Source organism: Xenia sp. Carnegie-2017, unplaced genomic scaffold (genome assembly GCF_021976095.1).
Source record: "Xenia sp. Carnegie-2017 unplaced genomic scaffold, XeniaSp_v1 HiC_scaffold_4, whole genome shotgun sequence".
NCBI classification, from domain to species: domain Eukaryota; kingdom Metazoa; phylum Cnidaria; class Anthozoa; order Malacalcyonacea; family Xeniidae; genus Xenia; species Xenia sp. Carnegie-2017.
The window spans coordinates 1964198-1986766 of NW_025813504.1; the positions used below are offsets into that span (position 1 = coordinate 1964198).

Consider the following 22569-nt stretch of genomic DNA (forward strand, 5'->3'; position numbering starts at 1 on the left):
AAACCAAATGAAAAATAGTAAGACACGTAAATAAATGTATCACAAATAATAAATTTTTCTGTTTAGGCAAATGCAGTTATAGCAATTAATTGCATGTATAGTCTGAGTAAATGAGGATAAAACACTATACAGTGTTAAAATATGACAGATTCCACTGAACATTTGTATAATAATATAGAAAAAAACTTTGAATTCACACATTTTAAAAACGTGAAAGGGCTAAATTATATTTAACATATTTATAACGCATTTGATTGATTGATTTCGTAAAGTGAATATATACTAACTTTTACATTACTTCCTACATCACTTCAAGAGGTGAAGAGACCATTAAGCGATGCAAAAGAAGAATGACATCGAAGAAACACAATTGTGGATTTTCAATAATTTTTACTTAAGTTTGGTGATGTTTTTAGATAAGAGTTTACAATATTTTAAATCTATAAGACACGATTTATGCGATGCTACAACGTGAATCCCTTTCTCCCATCCAAACTAGTTTGTGAAATATTTTATTAACCCTAAAACAAGATTGCTATTTGATTAACATTTCCCCAAGGTAAAACATGTGGTAAGCCTCAATTTGCGTGTTCAAAAGGTTGTTAACTGTCTTCAACAATGTAACGATATTTGGAAAGCAAGCAAATCTTCACTCTATTTACATCTCACAGTAATCTCACTGAAGCGATCTCCTATAAATCGGAAAAGTTTTAATGAAAGAATTTAATTTGTCCATGAAACGTTCATTTTTATGACACTAGGTTTACGATTAAATCACCTCTAGAGGAAAGATTTGAAATGACAAAGAAGGCCGTTCTACAATGTTCTTTTCACATTTTTAGACACTTCATGTTTGGTAAGATACTCAGGTCTGCCGCTACATTCTGACTACACGCGTATTACTTATTAAAATATAGTGTTTAGTCATGCATATTAAATAAACAGAATATAAAATATATCCGCTGGCGGAGACAATTATCTTTAAAGTGACGAACACAAAGGACACAGTGGCAGATCTAAGGTAAGTCAAATATTTAAGGAATATATTTAAATTTCAAATAGCTTTTGTAGCAACACTGTTCGTTAGAAATTAGTAAAGTATATTTGTGGCTAAAATACTTTCAATAGGATTAGTGTATTGTACAGTAAATTGAAAATATACACTTTAACAATATGTTCTGCATGACCTGTTGTGGACCGCTTCTCTAACGGCATTAAAATATGTTGAACCTATGAGGCTTGCACTTTTGCGAACCTTTACATAGTAACACTATTTGATTTTATGTAAATAAAAGGCAAAAATTTGCACAGATATTTTCAACATACGAAACGTTTGCTCTAACAAATTTCTGTCGTAACTCTTTCTGGCAACCAAATCTGTATCTTGATTGATGTTGAAATAGTAAATTGATGTGTATATATACGCCTTACAGCTAAGTTAAGGAAGATCAATTTCTTATTTCGATCTGGTCTAAGCAACAACGTAAGGATGCACAGTAAATAATTATTCATGACCTGATTACCCATTGAAAGAGTTTTTCACTATTGACAGGGGAAAAAAAAGCTTCTGTTAATATCTTTTTATTGAGTTAATCCCTAATTCAATGGCCGACGGGAAATGCACATAAAAAGTAAATAAAGTAAAACATTTCGTAAGTTTCAGTGCACTTGATCACACTAACACCCACACAAAAAAATGCAAACCCTAATTACATAATCGTAACGTCGTGAAATTAAAAGAAATTACGATTTCTATATCGTCCAAGAAATATATATTTCAATAATGTGTTCTGCTTGACCTTCTATGAACCGCTTCTCTAACGACATTAAAATATGTTGAACCTATGTGGCTTGCACTTTTACGAACCTTTACAGAGTAACACTATTTGACTTGATGTGAGCGAAAGGCAAAAATTCACACAAATATTTTGAACATACGAAACGTTTGCTTAAACGCACTTATATCGTAAGCTCGTAACTCTTTCTGGTGAACAAAGCTTGTCTTGATTGAGCAGATAATGACATATAAATTAGAGTGCCCTCGGCGACTGGATATAATTATGTGTATTATTATTATTTCGATTAGGTCAAGGCAATAATGTAAGGAATGGACAGTAAATGATCATGCATGACCTGATTACGCATTCAAAGAGTTTTTCACGAGTGTAGAGAAAATAGCTTTTTTTTAAAATCTCCTCAAGGTTTTAATGCTCCTCCAACTCTCAATCCATAGTTTTACGGGCTGATGGGAAATACACTTAAAAAAGTAAATAAAGGAAAACATTTCGTAAGTTTCAATGCACTTGATCACGCTCACACCCACAAAATAAAAATGCAAACCCTAATTAGATCATCGTAACGTCGTGAAATTAAAAGAAACTACGATTTCTATATCCTTCAAGAATTCTTTTCGTTTCATGCAAATATCAAACACAAAACTAAGCCTTAATCCTCGAATAGACATTGTTAGTAAAGATTATTTATATTTCATAGCTAGAAAAATTCAAACAACTGCGAATTCTCCTTTTACATCGGGACTTTATATGGTTAAATGCCATAAAGTTGTGAGTAAATTAATCTAGTAAAATTGTAATATACTTTATTTTACAAATGAAGGTAGATTACTTTCTTTTGAACACAAATATTATTAGAAACTTTATTGCTGGTCATTTCCTAATTTACATATCTTGAAATCATGCTAATTTTTGTTGCTATGCTACAAACCTGCTGAATTTTCTAGAACAAACTTTATTCTCCCGAAAGCTGACTTGAAGACAGTCCTTTGTAGTTTTAAAAAATCTTTTCTGTAAGATGATTAGAAATTTTTGTCATACTGGTTCAACATTTTATAATCAAGTTGAATTATAAGTTATCATTATTATTATTCATTATCATAGTTATTAATCATTATTTGGCTATAGATATATTAATTAGTAAAGAATAATTGACACAATTTTATACTTTATACATCATTTGCTTTGTTGCTACAACAGCTAATTAACTTATATACATATACTCCAGTTGGTTTTGTTAATAATTTGTTTTATAAACTAACAGCGTGTTTGTACATTAGAACTAAAAACTACTGAAAATTTGAATTATCATTAATATATATTGAGTGATACATATCAGATTTTATCAGTAACCTGCTTTGAAATTGAGGCAATTCAAACAAAAAAAAAAATTCTATAAGTTATTTCTAAAAAAGCAACAATGCAAACAAACAAATTTAAAATAAATGTCATAAATTTTTTTAATATGTATTTATAAATGATTTGTAAAGTCTCTTCTGTGATTTAATTGATTGAGTTGAAATCAGTCTGCACAGGCTTTTCCAAATTCAGCTATTAAGAAAGCAGCGCATGCGTTCTGTTGTTGTGTTATTGTTATTAGATGAAGTATAGTCAAAACTCATTGCAAATTCAAACAAATGAAATGTACCTACATGAAACCATTTCTCTTCTTATAGAAACTTTGCTAACAATATGAATCATTTGCGTATTTTTTTTGCAACACTTTCATTGATCGTCATTGTACAAGCCATGAAGTTCAAGACTTTGACTGACGGCACATCAAATATGTGTTGTCGAGGTAAGAGGACAACATCAGGGGATAAAAGCCGACTTACAAAAAAAACAATCTCATTCCTGCTGTATATACATATATTGCCTTTCAAGCAAGTTTTGACAAAAAATGTTCTAGCTCCTGCTCGAACAAAAAAAATAACTTTCCTAAATCTATATTTTATACGTTTTTTGTGAGTCAACTTTCATCTTCTCATGTAAGAGTTAACAGCCATTAAAAGTCGATTCTAATTACAATAACTTTGTCGCTAATCTTTGTATTCTGTTTTCACATAATACGTCACCGCAGGTAGAAAAAAATGCGATGTAATCTTCAGAAATATAGGAAGCAACGGTGAGGATGTTGACCATAGAACAATTTCAAGTAGAAAAAAACGTGACAAAATCTTCAGGATGATTTTCCAAGACAAAGACGTAAAGGGTGACAGTAAATAGTAACTATTTCTGGATGGATTATGGATTTCAGAAATTCCTTTTACACAGTGTAAATGTAGCTTTAATCGTGTAGTCATTTTTTTAAACGCTTGCACTTTTTTTTTAACCTGTAATTTTGTTTGCTATTTTAAAATATCATCGCTTTAAATACACTCAGTAGTAAAATTATTTTCTCGAGTTAAGATCTTAGTTTTGTCTAAAGCTTATTTTCCTTTCTTCGCATTGTCTTCCTTATTTAAAATTTTAAACAGTCGCAAAGCAATATATTAATGAACATTAATTTCAGCATTAGCTAGTTTAACCATTGGCCAGGTTTTATCTTGGCATAAAGCTGTTAGGTTCAAGTTATTTCTTACTGCAAGATTTTCAACGTTCATTCACGTATATGGGAATAGTGCATGATCGAGTTAAATATAACAGTGTACTTTAGTAATTACTGGGGATCTTAAAAGTACATGGTGAGCTTTACATCGTGGCATGTTCATCACAATTATTTTGTTTCCAATAAAATTTTTTAAATTTTTTATTGCAAACATGTTTCGGCAAACTTATGCCATCTTCAGTGCGGTTTGAAGAATGAAATATTTTTTTAAAGATAATATATAAAGAAATTTCATACATGACAAGTGTATAGACAAAAGAGATGGAAGCGGAAGTTATTTACAATTATGATTAGGAGTGTTAGGTTATTTACGAATTGAAGATAGTATTGCCATAGGCCAGGCGCATAAATTGTTGCCATTATCATGCATATGTTTTTGATATATGTTCATGTCCTCTGCACTGACTAGAAGTTCAGATATAAGTAATCGGTATGACAGTTGAATCACCAACAATGTTTTTTCAGTCATCCCATTGACTTAGTTAATCACTGGTACATGTGTGCAGCATGATTATCTTTAGTGGTGCGTTATTGGAGTTTCCTTTTGCAAGGAAGAAAAACAATGAGATCAGGAAGCTTTCTATTTTTCTCGCTCGACTTTCTCAACAAATATCTTGTAGCCCAGTTTGTCTACTAATACGTCGACCCTTATATGTTTCCTTAAAGACGCATACAAATTTCCCATTGTGTAATAAACACTGTGGCTTAATACTGCAGCGTTTTCTAGTCCAGCAACTTGTTCAATTAGCTTGGTATTCTTATGCATCATGGTTTTCCAAAACAATTTTTTTTCATTCTTGAAGAAGTTGGACACATGATTAGTAGCCAAATTGGGTAAATACCAAAGTACCGTTTCTTTCTTTTTTTTTATTGTGAGAGAGAATTGTAGATCTGATATCAATATTATCTCTACAAAGGTAACTTCACTTTCTCACCATAACTGTTTCTTCAGATATGACAATAGCATATTTCATCAGAGTAAAAAGCTTCGTATCCGCTTCTTCAATTCATGTACGATGAAAGAAGCACTACTATACGATAACTTCACTGCAAGTGGACGAAATTTGCTCTTTTTTAAAAGACGATTTTAATCCTCGAGAAGTGATGAAAGTATGTATATTCCTTTTTGCATGTCCTTTTTAGAGCGAATTATAGCCAGCAATACACTGTCCATGTCTGTAGAAAAACTTTTTTTCTCACGGTGATACGGCTTTTATACTATTCAAGTTCATAAGCAATGCTATTATTAGGAAGGTGTTTTGAATTTTAAATTAGGGAATGTAATTTATATAGCCTATGACCTGGAAAAAAACCACGATAACATCTTTTGTTTGGAGTGATCACAAAATTCCGACATCGTATGTCATGGAACTGCTTACCATTCACATGTAGGAAAAGAATGGGGGAAAAGTCACATTTGATACATTGCAAACATTTCTCTCTGTACTAAGGGCTACAACTGAGTATAAATCTCTCGATGTCATGTGGTGCAACAATTAAAGCCAATACGATGTTCCATATTATATCGAGAAGCAAAGGTAACTTGTTTTTGTTCCATGAAACTCATGGAATTTGATTTTTTACTGGTGTTACGCTTTACTATTTCACTGTATTGAACAATTTCATAGCAAATGCATACATGAAACCACTCCCCCCACATTCATTTTATGTTCAGTATAAACAAACTGAAATTCTAATTTCTGTAGACTTTTGATACTTAATCCTGCTAATCCAATGAATAACGTGTGTAGCAAATTCAGTTGGACCTCAATTAGTAAGGAGGCAGAAAAGACTTTGAACGATTCAATGTTTGGCAACCTCAGTTGGACTTAAATTAGTAAGGAGGCAGAAAAGACTTTGAACGATCCAATGTTTGGCAAACTCATCTTATAATTGGAAAATTTCCCAAAAGTAGGCCTGAAATGGAGGACCAGTTTATACCTGAAGCAGAATTTCTGTTGCCTTTATTTTATTAATAACATCACACCTGCCTTGTATACAATAGAATTTGTTTAGAATACTTTAGAATACATTAGAATACTTTTTGCATTAGAATTTTTTAGATAAATGTCCAATCAATTAAAACCCAAAACGAATAACAGCTGCAAAACATTTTCAAAAGTTTACAGACTCCTTCGTTAAATATGTTAAATACTGATTTGTAGCCCATCAACACGCGTACGATGATTTTATATTTTGAGCCAAATGCATAAAGCCATAAGGAATTTATAACACTATCCACACCATAATATTGAAGAAAATTGGCATTGAAAAAAAAATGTGAATAAATTAACATGTCTCTTTATCATGCAACATCATAGGGACAAACATCAGTAGAAATCTCAGCATAGTGCTGAGTCAGCGTACACGTAAAATTTGAACTTGCAGCAATTTGCTAGTTTTTCTGGGAATTCTGTGACGTAATTATACTGGGAAATTCAGTGGCGGATCAAGAGTAAATCAAAATAAATTGATGAATAACATTTTTTCTATATAAATACATTTCTAAGTACTTTACAAGCAAGTCTATTGGTAATATTCTTATTCCTTAGAATTTCAAATTCAATAGAGTCGTACTGAAAGTATTTTGAATTTAAAATGGAGGAGCGATAATTTGATTTGACAAACGCAAGATCCGTTATTGTGGAAATTCATACATAAACGTGATTACTTTCAACCGATTTTCTTGTTACGTGCTTCCTGTTGACACTGTTCTAGTATGTATCATTGTCGATCGTCTCAATTTTGTGTTTTAGATTTTTTGAAAACCGGCAAACAAACGAATTGTGGAATTTGTTCTCGAAGATAAGTTTTTGATGCTTTTCCATGAAATTCTCAAACATTGCATCCATGACTTTGGAAAAAAATGCAAAAAAATATTGAAAATTTGTGATGCTTGGCCCAACCTTCTGCACAGATTCACTGGAAGGAAGCTTGCCCTCGTCTTCCGTGTGAATGAAAGCTCCCAATCAAAGAGGAGTAAAATAGAATCTGCAGACTAAACTAACGTAAGGTTTTTTCCCTAGAAAAAGAAACATTTATTCTTGAGACCAGGTTATACCACCTCCGCTCTTCAGGCGTACCCAGTGAACTCTCATACAACTAACAACTTACAATACAGTGGGGTTCACTGAGCGTACCAGTTCTTTTGACGGGTAAGTAGTTCAAGCGGTCAGCGGTCGTACGTTAAAAAGCCACGAATACAAGTTAAGTAGTTAACTCTTCTACAAAAATATTAATCTTTCAAGCAAAAAAAGCATCGAAAATGGGTGAGTAAACGAAACATTATCAGTATATTTTGAGAAATTTTGTTTTAACTGTATTTTTTTAATGCATGAAATATTGTTTTCTTGTATGTTATGTGTGGTGTCTAAGTTAGCTCTTTGGCAACATACATCTTTTGATAAGACCATCATTTTCATACATAGAGAGATAGTTTATTGACTCCCTCCGTAACATTCAACTGAGATAGGTTGTTGAACAAACAACTCATAGCAAAAGCTCTTTGCAAACCTTGTAACTGAATATATTGATCCTTACTATCACAAGTCGATCCTTGTCTATCCCATATTATGAAGAACATATGCTTTTTAGTTGAAGGTTAGACATTTCCACTGCCTAAGATCATTTTGTGCTGTTATATTTTTACAAAGTATTTTGAAAGATGTTGACATTAACAATAGTGATATGCTCAGTCATAAATTGTGCTCATTTTCATACTAATGCTGAAAGTCTTTCATATGTAGATAACATACATAATATATTAATCTTAAAAAGGTTTTAAATATGCACATGAAAAACATGTGACTTGGACGAGATTTGAACTCGCACCTTCGGGATACTAGTCCGCCGCTCTACCTGTTGAGCTACCAAGCCCACATGGATTGGAGACGAGTCAAATCTCTTTTTAAACTGCATATGGACGAGAGATTCTCGCCACTATAGCAGTTTACTGGATGGCACAGTGTTTTGACTTCATTCCAAAGCCAACATCAGAGTATATACATAAATATATAATTTATGTATATACTCTGATGATGGAATAAAATGTAGATAACATGAGAGAGCTACCAGCTAAAAGCTTGTCTTCACCAACCTTTGAATAATTATAGTTAATAGTCACAGGAAACTTTTTAAAAAATTGAGCATTGTATTTTTCATGGAATTTACGTCATGCCCATTTTGAATAACAAATAATGAAAAAGGGGAAATATATCCATTCACGGATAGAGAATGTTGATTTATGAAAACCCAATATGGATATTCAAAAGCCCATTATGGATTTTATATAACACAACAATGGAGTTTAGGAAAAATTTCTTGTGAGTAGCATGCATTTTCAATTCCATTGCAATAAATGCATGTTCAAGATACATGTCCAATGCCCAGCATGGGTCCAGGGTATTGTACCCAATTGATGATGACTATATTTTTAATTGAAAATACTTTACTTTCTACACTACTTTGTTTTTGTTGTCATATTGTGATTTCTTGTCCTCTTACAAATTCTGACTTACTTTACTGCAATTCTGACATAGTCATTAAATTTATTTTGTTTTCATATTTCCTCAGGTGGATTTTTTTCAAATTTGCTTGCATCCTTGTTTGGATCAAAAGAAATGCGAATTCTCATCCTGGGTCTAGATGGTGCTGGAAAGACTACAATACTTTATAGGTACTTGATGGTTTTGAAGATCAATAAAGCAATCAGAATGATTATTTAAGATACCTATAACAAATTTTGTATATAACACCCTTCTGCAAGACCGATCTATAAGAGCATGTCAGAACTTGAGTTTGAGACCTGCATGATTGGAAAATAGTTTTTAATCCCTGTTTAAACTTTGTTTAAAATTCTAGTTATAGAAACAGGACAACCTCGATCAATTAACATCCCACAGTATATTTGCCACAACAGTAATACAGTTTATAACTAATGTACATTGCATCTGAACATACCTCTTTATTTATTCCTCAGAAATTTATGTTTTACAAATATTGTATGGTTAATCATTTATTTTCCTGTTCAAGAGCCCTAAACTGTCAAGATAAATCGCCTAACTTGCTTAAATTTCTAAGGAGAAATAGACTTGAATTATATTGTTCTAGTCTAGGATTTCTGATATTCCAATGGCTGATAATCATAGTGAATCAATTTAGGCGACTAATTTAGTTAAGACCAAAAAAAGCAGCATAAAGAATACAAACCTGCAATGATGGTTCAGTTCAGCCATTTGCTATTGCTTTGCACAACCCTAAATACCTTCACACATGCAATTTTAGTTTTGTGGCTGTAAAAAAAATTTCCCTTGTAGAGATCTTCAGTAAGATCTTAAAAAAATCTTAAGTAAGATCCTGGGATTATCTCAATAAGATCATGTAAGATCCTATAAGGATCTCAATAGGATCTTAAACAAAATCTAGTATAGGAACTTAACTGAGATCGTATAGGATCTTAAGTCAGATTTTAGTAAGATCTTACTTGTATTTTCAGATCTTAGTAAGAACCTGTTGAAAACATGTTTCGGTTTTTAAAATATATCACTCTACAACTTGCACTATACAGAAAAATACAAATCCTGTCTGTTGTTGTACTATCTTGTTACATTACGTGTAGTGTTAGCTATAACTTTTGTGGCTTTAATAATAATTGAAACTATTCTTTTTATCCAGGCTTCAAGTGGGTGAAGTTGTGACAACTATACCAAGTATGTTATGACACCGTAGTTTTATCATTTGTGCTAAAATATATGGAACGCTATCTGTAATACAAAACCCTAATAATTTTTTGAAGCCGTGATTTTACCCCAGACACGCATGTGTAGTAATCATTTTCACTCCGTGAGAGGATCTCGAAACACTACACACGCGTGTCTGGGGTAAAGTCTCGCGTGTCTAGGTTTATGATTTGACTTCAATTATTTGCTTCACATACATACATACGCTACTGCGATGCTATGATTAATTTGCCAACGATACATACGCTACTGTGATGCTATGATTCATTTTGCCTACGATACATACGCTACTGTGATGCTATGATTCATTTTGCCTACAATACATTTTGCCTACAATTCATTTTGCCAACGATACATACGCTACTGTGATGATTCATTTTGCCCACGATACATACGCTATTTGATTCCATATTTAACCCACGATACATACGCTGTGACGCTATGATTAATTTTGCCACGATACATGTACTGTGACTATGATTAATTTTACGATACATACGCTACTGTGATGCTATGATTAATTTTGCCTACGATACATACGCTACTGTGACGCTTGATTAATTTGCCTACGATATGATACATTACCTTGATACTACTGATTTAATTTTGCCTACGATACATACGCTACTGTGATGCTATGATTAATTTTGCCTACGATACATACGCTACTGTGATGCTATGATTATTTTGCCTACGATACATACGCTACTGTGATGCTATGATTAATTTTGCCTACGATACATACGTTACTGTGATGCTATGATTAATTTTGCCTACGATACATACGCTACTGTGATGCTATGATTCATTTTGCCTACGATACATACGCTACTGTGATGTTATGATTAATTTTGCCTACGATACATACGCTACTGTGATGCTATGATTAATTTTGCCTACGATACATACGCTACTGTGATGCTATGATTCATTTTGCCTACGATACATACGCTACTGTGATACTATGATTAATTTTGCCCACGATACATACGCTACTGTGATGCTATGATTAATTTTGCCTACGATACATACGCTACTGTGATGCTATGATTAATTTTGCCACGATACATACGCTACTGTGATGCTATGATTCATTTTGCCCACGATACATACGCCTGTGATGCTTATGATTCATTTTGCCAACGATACATACGCTACTGTGATGCTATGATTCATTTTGCCAACGATACATACGCTACTGTGATGCTATGATTCATTTTGCCTACGATACATACGCTACTGTGATGCTATGATTCATTTTGCCCACGATACATACGTTACTGTGATGTTTGATTAATTTTGCCAACGATACATACGCTACTGTGATGCTATGATTCATTTTGCATACGATACATACGCTACTGTTATTTTGCTATGATTTTTTGCCTATGACGATTTTGCATACGCTACTGTGATGCTATGATTCATTTTGCCTACGATACATACGCTACTGTGATGCTATGATTCATGCCTGATACATTTTGCCACTGATACATACATTTTGATTAATACATACGCTACTGTTGATTTTATGATACATTTTGCCAACGATTTCATACGCCTACTGTGATGCTATGATTCATTTTGCCTACGATACATTTACTGTGATACTATGATGATTCATTTTGCCTACGATACATACGCTACTGTGATGCTATGATTAATTTTGCCAACGATACATACGTTACTGTGACGCTATGATTCATTTTGCCTACGATATACGTTACTGTGATGTTATGATTCATTTTGCCTACGATACATACGCTGCTGTAATGTTATGATTAATTTTGCCCTACGATACATACGTTACTGTGATGTTATGATTAATTTTGCCAACGATACATACGCTACTGTGATGTTATGATTAATTTTGCCTACGATACATACGTTACTGTGACGCTATGATTAATTTTGCCAACGATACATGCGTTACTGTGACGCTATGATTAATTTTGCCAACGATACATACGTTACTGTGACGCTATGATTCATTTTGCCTACGATACATACGTTACTGTGATGTTATGATACATTTTGCCTACGATACATACGCTGCTGTGATGTTATGATTAATTTTGCCTACGATACATACGCTACTGTGATGTTATGATTAATTTTGCCAACGATACATACGCTACTGTGATGTTATGATTAATTTTGCCTACGATACATACGTTACTGTGACGCTATGATTAATTTTGCCAACGATACATGCGTTACTGTGACGTTATGATTCATTTTGCCAACGATACATACGCTACTGTGACGCTATGATTCATTTTGCCTACGATACATACGCTACTGTGACGCTATGATTAATTTGGCCTACGATACATACGTTACTGTGACGCTATGATTAATTTTGCCTACGATACATACGCTACTGTGATGCTATGATTAATTTGCCTACGATACATACGTTACTGTAATGCTATGATTAATTTGGCCTACGATACATACGTTACTGTGACGCTATGATTAATTTTGCCTACGATACATACGCTACTGTGATGCTATGATTAATTTTGCCTACGATACATACGCTACTGTAACGCTATGATTCATTTTGCCTACGATACATACGTTACTGTGATGCTATGATTAATTTTGCCTACGATACATACGCTACTGTGATGCTATGATTCATTTTGCCTACGATACATACGTTACTGTGATGCTATGATTAATTTTGCCTACGATACATACTGATGATACATACGCTACTGTGATGCTATGATTAATTACGATTACGCTGTGATGTGATACCTATACGTTGATGCTATGTGATACTACTGTGATGTTATGATTAATTTTGCCACGATACATACGCTACTGTGATGTTATGATTAATTTGCCTACGATACATACGCTACTGTGACGCTATGATTAATTTTGCCTACGATACATACGCTTACTGTGATGCTATGATTGATTTTGCCTACGATACATACGCTACTGTGATGCTATGATTAATTTTGCCTACGATACATACGCTACTGTGATACTATGATTAATTTTGCCTACGATACATACGCTACTGTGATGCTATGATTAATTTTGCCCACGATACATACGTTACTGTGATGCTATGATTAATTTTGCCAACGATACATACGCTACTGTGATGTTATGATTCATTTTGCCAACGATACATACGCTACTGTGATGCTATGATTAATTTTGCCTACGATACATACGCTACTGTGATGCTATGATTAATTTTGCCTACGATACATACGCTACTGTGATGCTATGATTAATTTTGCCTACGATACATACGCTACTGTGATGTTATGATTAATTTTGCCTACGATACATACGCTACTCTGATGTTATGACTCATTTTGCCTACGATACATACGCTACTGTGATGTTATGATTAATTTTGCCTACGATACATACGCTACTGTGATGCTATGATTAATTTTGCCTACGATACATACGCTACTGTGATACTATGATTGATTTTGCCTACGATACATACGCTACTGTGATGCTATGATTAATTTTGCCTACGATACATACGCTACTGTGATGCTATGATTAATTTTGCCTACGATACATACGCTACTGTGATACTATGATTAATTTTGCCCACGATACATACGTTACTGTGATGCTATGATTAATTTTGCCCACGATACATACGTTACTGTGATGTTATGATTAATTTTGCCAACGATACATACGCTACTGTGATGCTATGATTCATTTTGCCTACGATACATACGCTACTGTGATACTATGATTAATTTTGCCAACGATACATACGCTACTGTGATGCTATGATTCATTTTGCCTACGATACATACGCTACTGTGATGCTATGATTCATTTTGCCAACGATACATACGCTACTGTGATGCTATGATTCATTTTGCCTACGATACATACGTTACTGTGACGCTATGATTCATTTTGCCTACGATACATACGTTACTGTGATGTTATGATACATTTTGCCTACGATACATACGCTGCTGTAATGTTATGCCAACGATACATACGCTACTGTGATGTTATGATTAATTTTGCCTACGATACATACGCTACTGTGATGCTATGATTCATTTTGCCAATGATACATACGCTACTGTGATGCTATGATTAATTTTGCCTACGATACATACGCTACTGTGATGCTATGATTAATTTTGCCTACGATACATACGCTACTGTGACGCTATGATTCATTTTGCCAATGATACATACGCTACTGTGATGTTATGATTAATTTTGCCTACGATACATACGCTACTGTGATGCTATGATTCATTTTGCCAATGATACATACTACTGTGATGTTATGATTAATTTTGCCTACGATACATACGCTACTGTGATGCTATGATTAATTTTGCCTACGATACATACGCTACTGTGACGCTATGATTCATTTTGCCTACGATATATAGGCTACTGTGATGCTATGGTTAATTTTGCCTACGATACATACGCTACTGTGATGCTATGATTCATTTTGCCAACGATACATACGCTACTGTGATGCTATGATTAATTTTGCCAACGATACATACGTTACTGTGACGCTATGATTCATTTTGCCTACGATACATACGTTACTGTGATGTTATGATACATTTTGCCTACGATACATACGCTGCTGTAATGTTATGATTAATTTTGCCTACGATACATACGCTACTGTGATGTTATGATTAATTTTGCCTACGATACATACGCTACTGTGATGTTATGATTAATTTTGCCAACGATACATACGCTACTGTGATGTTATGATTAATTTTGCCAACGATACATACGCTACTGTGATGTTATGATTAATTTTGCCTACGATACATACGCTACTGTGATGCTATGATTAATTTTGCCAACGATACATACGCTACTGTGATGCTATGATTCATTTTGCCTACGATACATACGCTACTGTGATGCTATGATTCATTTTGCCAACGATACATACGCTACTGTGATGCTATGATTCATTTTGCCAACGATACATTCGTTACTGTGATGCTATGATTCATTTTGCCTACGATACATACGCTACTGTGATGCTATGATTAATTTTGCCAACGATACATACGTTACTGTGACGCTATGATTCATTTTGCCTACGATACATACGTTACTGTGATGTTATGATACATTTTGCCTACGATACATACGCTGCTGTAATGTTATGATTAATTTTGCCTACGATACATACGCTACTGTGATGTTATGATTAATTTTGCCAACGATACATACGCTACTGTGATGTTATGATTAATTTTGCCTACGATACATACGCTACTGTGATGCTATGATTCATTTTGCCAACGATACATACGTTACTGTGATGTTATGATTAATTTTGCCTACGATACATACGTTACTGCGATACTATGATACATTTTGCCTACGATACATACGCTGCTGTAATGTTATGATTCATTTTGCCTACGATACATACGCTACTGTAATGTTATGATTAATTTTGCCTACGATACATACGTTACTGTGATGCTATGATTCATTTTGCTAACGATACATACGCTACTGTGATGCTATGATTCATTTTGCCTACGATACATACGTTACTGTGATGCTATGATTCATTTTGCCTACGATACATACGCTACTATGATGTTATGATTAATTTTGCCTACGATACATACGTTACTGTGATGTTGTGATTCATTTTGCCTACGATACATACGCTACTATGATGTTATGATTAATTTTGCCTACGATACATACGCTACTATGATGTTATGATTCATTTTGCCTATGATACATGCGCTACTGTGATGCTATGATTCATTTTGCCTACGATACATACGTTACTGTGATGCTATGATTCATTTTGCCTACGATACATGCGCTACTATGATGCTATGATTAATTTTGCCTACGATGCATACGTTACTGTGATGTTATGATTAATTTTGCCTACGATACATACGCTACTGTGATGCTATGATTAATTTTGCCTACTATACATACGTTACTGTGATGTTATAATTATTTTTCCTACGATACATACGTTACTGTGACGCTATGATTAATTTTGCCTACGATACATACGTTACTGTGACGCTATGATTAATTTTGCCTACGATACATACGTTACTGTGATGTTATGATTAATTTTGCCTACGATACATACGCTACTGTGATGCTATGATTAATTTTGCCTACGATACATACGCTATTGTGATACTATGATTGATTTTGCCTACGATACATACGCTACTGTGATACTATGATTAATTTTGCCTACGATACATACGTTACTGTGATGTTATGATACATTTTGCCTACGATACATACGCTGCTGTAATGTTATGATTAATTTTGCCTACGATACATACGCTACTGTGATGTTATGATTAATTTTGCCAACGATACATACGCTACTGTGATGTTATGATTAATTTTGCCTACGATACATACGCTACTGTGATGCTATGATTCATTTTGCCAACGATACATACGTTACTGTGATGTTATGATTAATTTTGCCTACGATACATACGTTACTGCGATACTATGATACATTTTGCCTACGATACATACGCTACTGTAATGTTATGATTCATTTTGCCTACGATACGCTACTGTAATGTTATGATTAATTTTGCCTACGATACATACGTTACTGTGATGCTATGATTCATTTTGCTAACGATACATACGCTACTGTGATGCTATGATTCATTTTGCCTACGATACATACGTTACTGTGATGCTATGATTCATTTTGCCTACGATACATACGCTACTGTGATGTTATGATTAATTTTGCCTACGATACATACGCTACTGTGATGTTATGATTCATTTTGCCTACGATACATACGCTACTGTGATGTTATGATTAATTTTGCCTACGATACATACGCTACTGTGATGTTATGATTCATTTTGCCTACGATACATGCGCTACTGTGATGCTATGATTAATTTTGCCTACGATACATACGTTACTGTGATGCTATGATTAATTTTGCCTACGATACATACGCGCTACTGTGATGCTATGATTAATTTTGCCTACGATACATACGCTACTGTGATGTTATGATTAATTTTGCCTACGATACATACGCTACTGTGATGCTATGATTAATTTTGCCTACGATACATACGCTGTGATGATGCCTATGATTAATTTTGCCTACCTATACATGTTGATTAATTTGATATGATGATTGATTTAATATTGCCTACGATACATACGCTACTGTGATACTATGATTAATTTTGCCTACGATACATACGCTACTGTGATACTATGATTAATTTTGCCTACGATACATACGCTACTGTGATACTATGATTAATTTTGCCCACGATACATACGTTACTGTGATGCTATGATTAATTTTGCCCACGATACATACGCTACTGTGATACTATGATTAATTTTGCCCACGATACATACGTTACTGTGATGTTATGATTAATTTTGCCAACGATACATACGCTACTGTGATGCTATGATTCATTTTGCCTACGATACATACGGTACTGCTTGCAGTCTTGGTTAAAAAATTGTGTTAATTTGATTGCTTTGAATTTTTTTATTAGCGATTGGTTTCAACGTGGAAACAGTAACATACAAAAATTTAAAATTCCAAGGTATTTGAATTGAATTACGCGAGTAAAATGCTTGTTATGATTTTATTTCGTTTCTTCATGCTAATTGATGCTTGTTGGTTTTGTTTTTTTTTGCAGTGTGGGATTTAGGAGGTAAGTTGCTTTTCACTCATGATGATAACAGTGGTTTACACCTGAAGTAGCAAAGGCAGCACGTTTTTCATTGATTTTCAAAAGAAATTATGAGCAGTTCATCATCTCGGGGCGAATTTTACATTGTTGGAATAAACATCGCGCCGGCTACAAAATGAGAACTTTCTCACCACTATGGAAAAGTTCAGAAGAATCATTTTTTCAACTATGACACATTATTTTATTTGGCGTACCTTAAAATCCAATCAAATCGTTGTAACGTCAAGCCAGTCATAAAATATCCCAACACTAAACTATGATACGTCTAGCAACTTTTCGCGTGTTTTATATGCTTCAGTTTGAGTATATTTTTTATATTGATTAATTGATTTGAACCGATTGTAAACGTATTAATATTATGAACTCTTTTTGCTAAATCATATGTCAAATGTTGTGCTGAGCCTTGCTAAGGCAGAAAATGCACTTATTTTTGCGTTCTTCATCATCTCATAACTTTGTTGTGGTCATTTTTCTGACATATAAATGCTTTTGTGAAAAATTCAATTTACGATTGAAATATGCCGTGACATTTTGCAATCACGTGACTTGGAAGTCTCAACAACATGCATACCGCTCCTTTCTTGACATTGTCTTAAAGATTTACTCTATTTATTGTTTTGTTCAATTTTGAGTAGAGAATTTTAATGATTGTATTTCTCTTCAGGTCAAACAAGCATACGGTAAGACCTTTTGAAAGACAAGTTCTACGCTCTACTCTATCAACCATGAACTGTAATTTTATATATTTTGGTAGACCGTATTGGCGCTGTTACTATGCCAACACTGACGCTGTGATCTACGTTGTGGATAGTGCGGATCGTGATAGGATTGGTATTTGTAAACAAGAACTATTGTCAATGCTTGAGGTAAATTACGATAAAGTGATTTTCTTGTTAATAATTTGATGATAAACCGTGTCATTCCATTCTACCCACATTTTCGTCTATGTTCTATCGTTATTCTCTGCCCTCCATCCTCTCCCTATTCCCCGTTTTTTCCACCTCCTTCATAATTATTCGGCATTTACAGTACCGCTCGCGTATTTGTTAACATAAATTTGCGTATGATACGCGTATCGTTTTCGTATCATACATGTATCATTCTCGTATCATACGCGTATCTTTCTCGTATCATACGCGTGTCGTTCTCGTATCATACGCGTTTCATACGCGTACCGTATGTTAACAAATACGCGAGCGGTACTGTATTCTCGCCATTCTTCCCTCATTCTTGGTCATTCCCAGTATTTTCCGTTTTAATTTTTTTTCGGTCTCTCCTTTCTTCATCTTTCCTTAAAGTTAGTCGTATGTTTGTTACAGAGATAGCTTAGGGATAACTGTTGCAATTATTACATTTTGTTTTTGCATAGCTATTGAACTGCACAATATTTCTTTTAAGTTTTTCATTCTTTTATTTTTAATTTTTCAATAATTTCACTGTTTCTTTGTTGGGAAGGTGACACATTTTCATTGGCAGTTTTAGTGCGAGTTTCTGTGAATCTTGAAAATATAAGCTCGACTTGTCATGCATCGGGCATCATGAATAGCGCACACATTGTGGCGAAAGATCTATATATTTATGATATTCAGAGTTCTTCATTCAGTATGATTTTCTGCATTGTTGTGAAATTTCAATCCTTTTCTAGGAAGAGGAATTGAAGAAGGCGATATTAATGGTGTTTGCAAACAAACAGGTTGGCATTTTATTATTTTTTTGTTACCAGAATTACGAAATGCAATGACGTAAGATTTGTTTATGGAAAAATACTCAATTCCGTTGTTGTGTCATTTAATCATGTTATCAACAAATTTTTCTTCAGGACATGGAAGGCTCAATGTCAGCAACTGAAGTTTCTACTGCATTAGGATTGTCGGCCTTGAAGAGTAGAACTTGGTCAATTTTCAAAACTTCTGCACTTAAAGGAGAAGGTCTAGAGGAAGCCATGGAATGGTTAGTGTACCCAAGCTTTATGATTTATGTCAAACCGCTGACTGTTTGTTTACTGGGCTCATGTTTCGAAGCGATACATTACCTAATAACAATTTTATAGACTTGGCTGCGTTTTTGTTCAAAATTCTATTATTTCACCGCATTATGTAGTTCATTTTAGAATGGGCAACTGAAGCCTTGAAAACAATGATTTTATTTAAAAAAAAAACATATGAAAATAGATCGGAAAGACCAATAAAATCTTCGGAGAAATCATGAATCTATGTTTTGTTTCCAAGTTACGTACATATAAGCGCACAAACCATTGCGGTGCTAAAATAATTACAATTGTTGACTCATGAATCTTTTATGGTAGTGTTTTTTGATTGCGTTGCAAAGGTAACTTAAAATGACTTATCTAACAACTTCTTTAATGGAATTGTGTTATTTTTTTTACTTATTTTTGGACGTATGTAACTTTTCTTCAATATGCAAATAGCATCGTTTTGACATTACATTGCATAATTTGAATTAGTAAAAACAAATTTTTATCGACAGTTATCGTTAAAATATCTAACTTTGGCCTTTTTACAAATATTCATGCACACATGTATTCATTGAGCTGTTGTGTTTGTTTATAACACGTTATATCGTTGTGGATAATTGATGATCTTTTTGTTTATAAGACGTTATATCGTTATGGATAATTGATGATCTTTTTGCTTATAAGACGCTATATCGTTGTGGATAATTGATGATCTTTTTGTTTATGACACGTTATATCGTTGTGGATAATTGATGATCTTTAAAGCATCGTTATGCTCTGTGATGTCATAACGATGCATTTGCATGAAGAAGAAAGTGAAATATTGCTAGAAAAAAGTTACAATAACTTAATTTACTAAAAAAAGCTATAAAGTAATTTTAAATGTTCTTTGCTAAACAATCGAAAAAATTTGTGATAAAATTTCGTCTCATAAACTCTTTAAGTGTAAACGAATTTTATATGGTATATTTCTAGCACTGTGTTTGTCAACATGGGTTTTCTGCTCGCCTCGAGGAAACGAGAATAGCCAATGACTATGTAGGCTGTTGCGATATATCCAAATATCGATAAATATCGGTTTATCGATGTTGGTTTTTTCGGTATATCGAATTATCGATATACCGAAAATATCGAAAAATGTTACCGAAATATTCGGTGTTACGATATATTTAGTTATTATACATAGTTTTTAATAGCTTTTTAAGGGCTTTACGACGGTTTTTAAATGGTTTTGTATACTATTAGACAATCTTTACCCAATCACACCTGCGTGCCAATTGTTGGCTAAGTTTCAATTTGATCTAGCTATGTGTCATCGCGAGCATTACTATAAATTAAGAAAAAAATATCCGAAAAAATATTGATATATCGATATCGTTTTTTTTATACTGCAACCGCCTAAGACAATGTTTGATACATTTTTAACTCCTTTAGTTATTTACTTCTATTACAGACCCTTTTATTCATCAATATATACGATCAACTTGAAAACGTCATATGACAACCATAGATATGTATAATAAACTAGACACCGCCTTGCAATATAACGCCCAATCAAAAGTTGAAGCCTAAAGTAATCGGGTGCCCCTGTTGTTATCACCTGATTACTATGTCCCACTTGAGGAGTAAAAACAAATTTTAATATACGACAGAGCTTTAATGACGACGTATTTCTGTTAATTTTTGAACTTAAAGCCATGTATAAACCTAGCAGATTTTGTGGAAATATGATTTTGATTAATATTATGATTATGTTTTTCATATCAAGTGGGACCTTCCAATATGGCGGTTCTGGCTTCACAGAAATAGCGGCGTGCGTTATCCAGTATATTTTCAGATCAGTGCTGACAACACACAACATCAAGTGATTTGTGCATTGTTTGTTTAGGTTAGCCACGTCATTAAAAACGAAACAATAGAGAAGAGGAAACGGACGTCAAATCATCATCGTTTGTATTGCTTTACAATTTGACAAGTGGATACTAGCTCAATATAGTTTGCAGAATTTATACCATGACAAAATGCGATGTCATTGCTTTAGGTTCGAGGTATTAAGATTTGCTGGCGTATCATATGAAGTACGTAGCGCGCGTTGAAATAATCTATGTTTTAGAAATCCTAAATGTTGATCCCAAATCTAATCTTCAATCTGGAGTTGGATTTATAATTTTATGACATTAGATCAGATTAGAGGTCAATTTATGGAATTCTAATGCTTCAATAATACGTACATCTGCCATTGAGTATTTTCTGTGATACGTAAGTTGATTGTATTAATTTCAAGTACGATTCATTTCAATCTTTGTACGTCTGATTACTTTCCATCTATGTGTTCTACCTACGCTTCCTTTCTATCTATATTCTATCTATGCATGTAAAAATACTAAAGAATGTCGGCTGTAGAGTAGAACTTTTAGAGTCATTGAATTGATGTTAATAAGGAATTTTATGTATGATAATGGACATGAATAGTTCTTGAAACTACTTTTAAATTGCCTGATAAATATGCATTTCCGTGTAATCTTCCTATTCTTCATTTCTTCTGTCCTCCACGCCTTGATAAAGTATTTCCCTTCCTGGTAGCAAACTTCAAAAATAAATATTTCCTGCGAATATATTTTGTTAATAACCTTTGAAAACAAGCCTTCACTCATTAAAGTCAGCGGTTGCCTGTGAATTCCTTACTGATATTGT

General features: G+C 33.6%; 1 protein-coding gene, 1 long non-coding RNA gene and 1 other non-coding gene across 4 annotated transcripts; 2 read left to right on the plus strand and 1 right to left on the minus strand.

Moving 5' to 3' along the window:
* The first annotated feature begins 969 nt into the window (after positions 1 to 969).
* Positions 970 to 4201, plus strand: LOC124455491. Of its 2 annotated transcripts, XR_006951878.1 has the most exons (3): positions 970 to 1021; positions 3470 to 3591; positions 3874 to 4201. It is a non-coding gene; the product is annotated as an uncharacterized LOC124455491 (long non-coding RNA). The 2 variants fall into 2 exon arrangements; XR_006951877.1 differs by lacking the exon at positions 970 to 1021 and having other exon boundaries at positions 3315 to 3591.
* A 3364-nt stretch (positions 4202 to 7565) lies between these two features.
* On the plus strand, positions 7566 to 22514 carry LOC124455621 (ADP-ribosylation factor-like protein 1). Its single transcript, XM_047006272.1, has 10 exons — positions 7566 to 7670; positions 8974 to 9076; positions 10075 to 10109; positions 17700 to 17750; positions 17847 to 17861; positions 18565 to 18580; positions 18655 to 18766; positions 19546 to 19593; positions 19720 to 19850; positions 21764 to 22514. The coding sequence occupies exons 1-10, from the start codon at positions 7667 to 7669 to the stop codon at positions 21792 to 21794; spliced, it is 546 nt and encodes a 181-aa protein (XP_046862228.1). The 5' UTR covers positions 7566 to 7666; the 3' UTR covers positions 21795 to 22514.
* Positions 8206 to 8277, minus strand: Trnat-agu. The gene has a single exon. It is a non-coding gene; the product is annotated as a tRNA-Thr (tRNA).
* Positions 22515 to 22569: the final 55 nt, after the last annotated feature.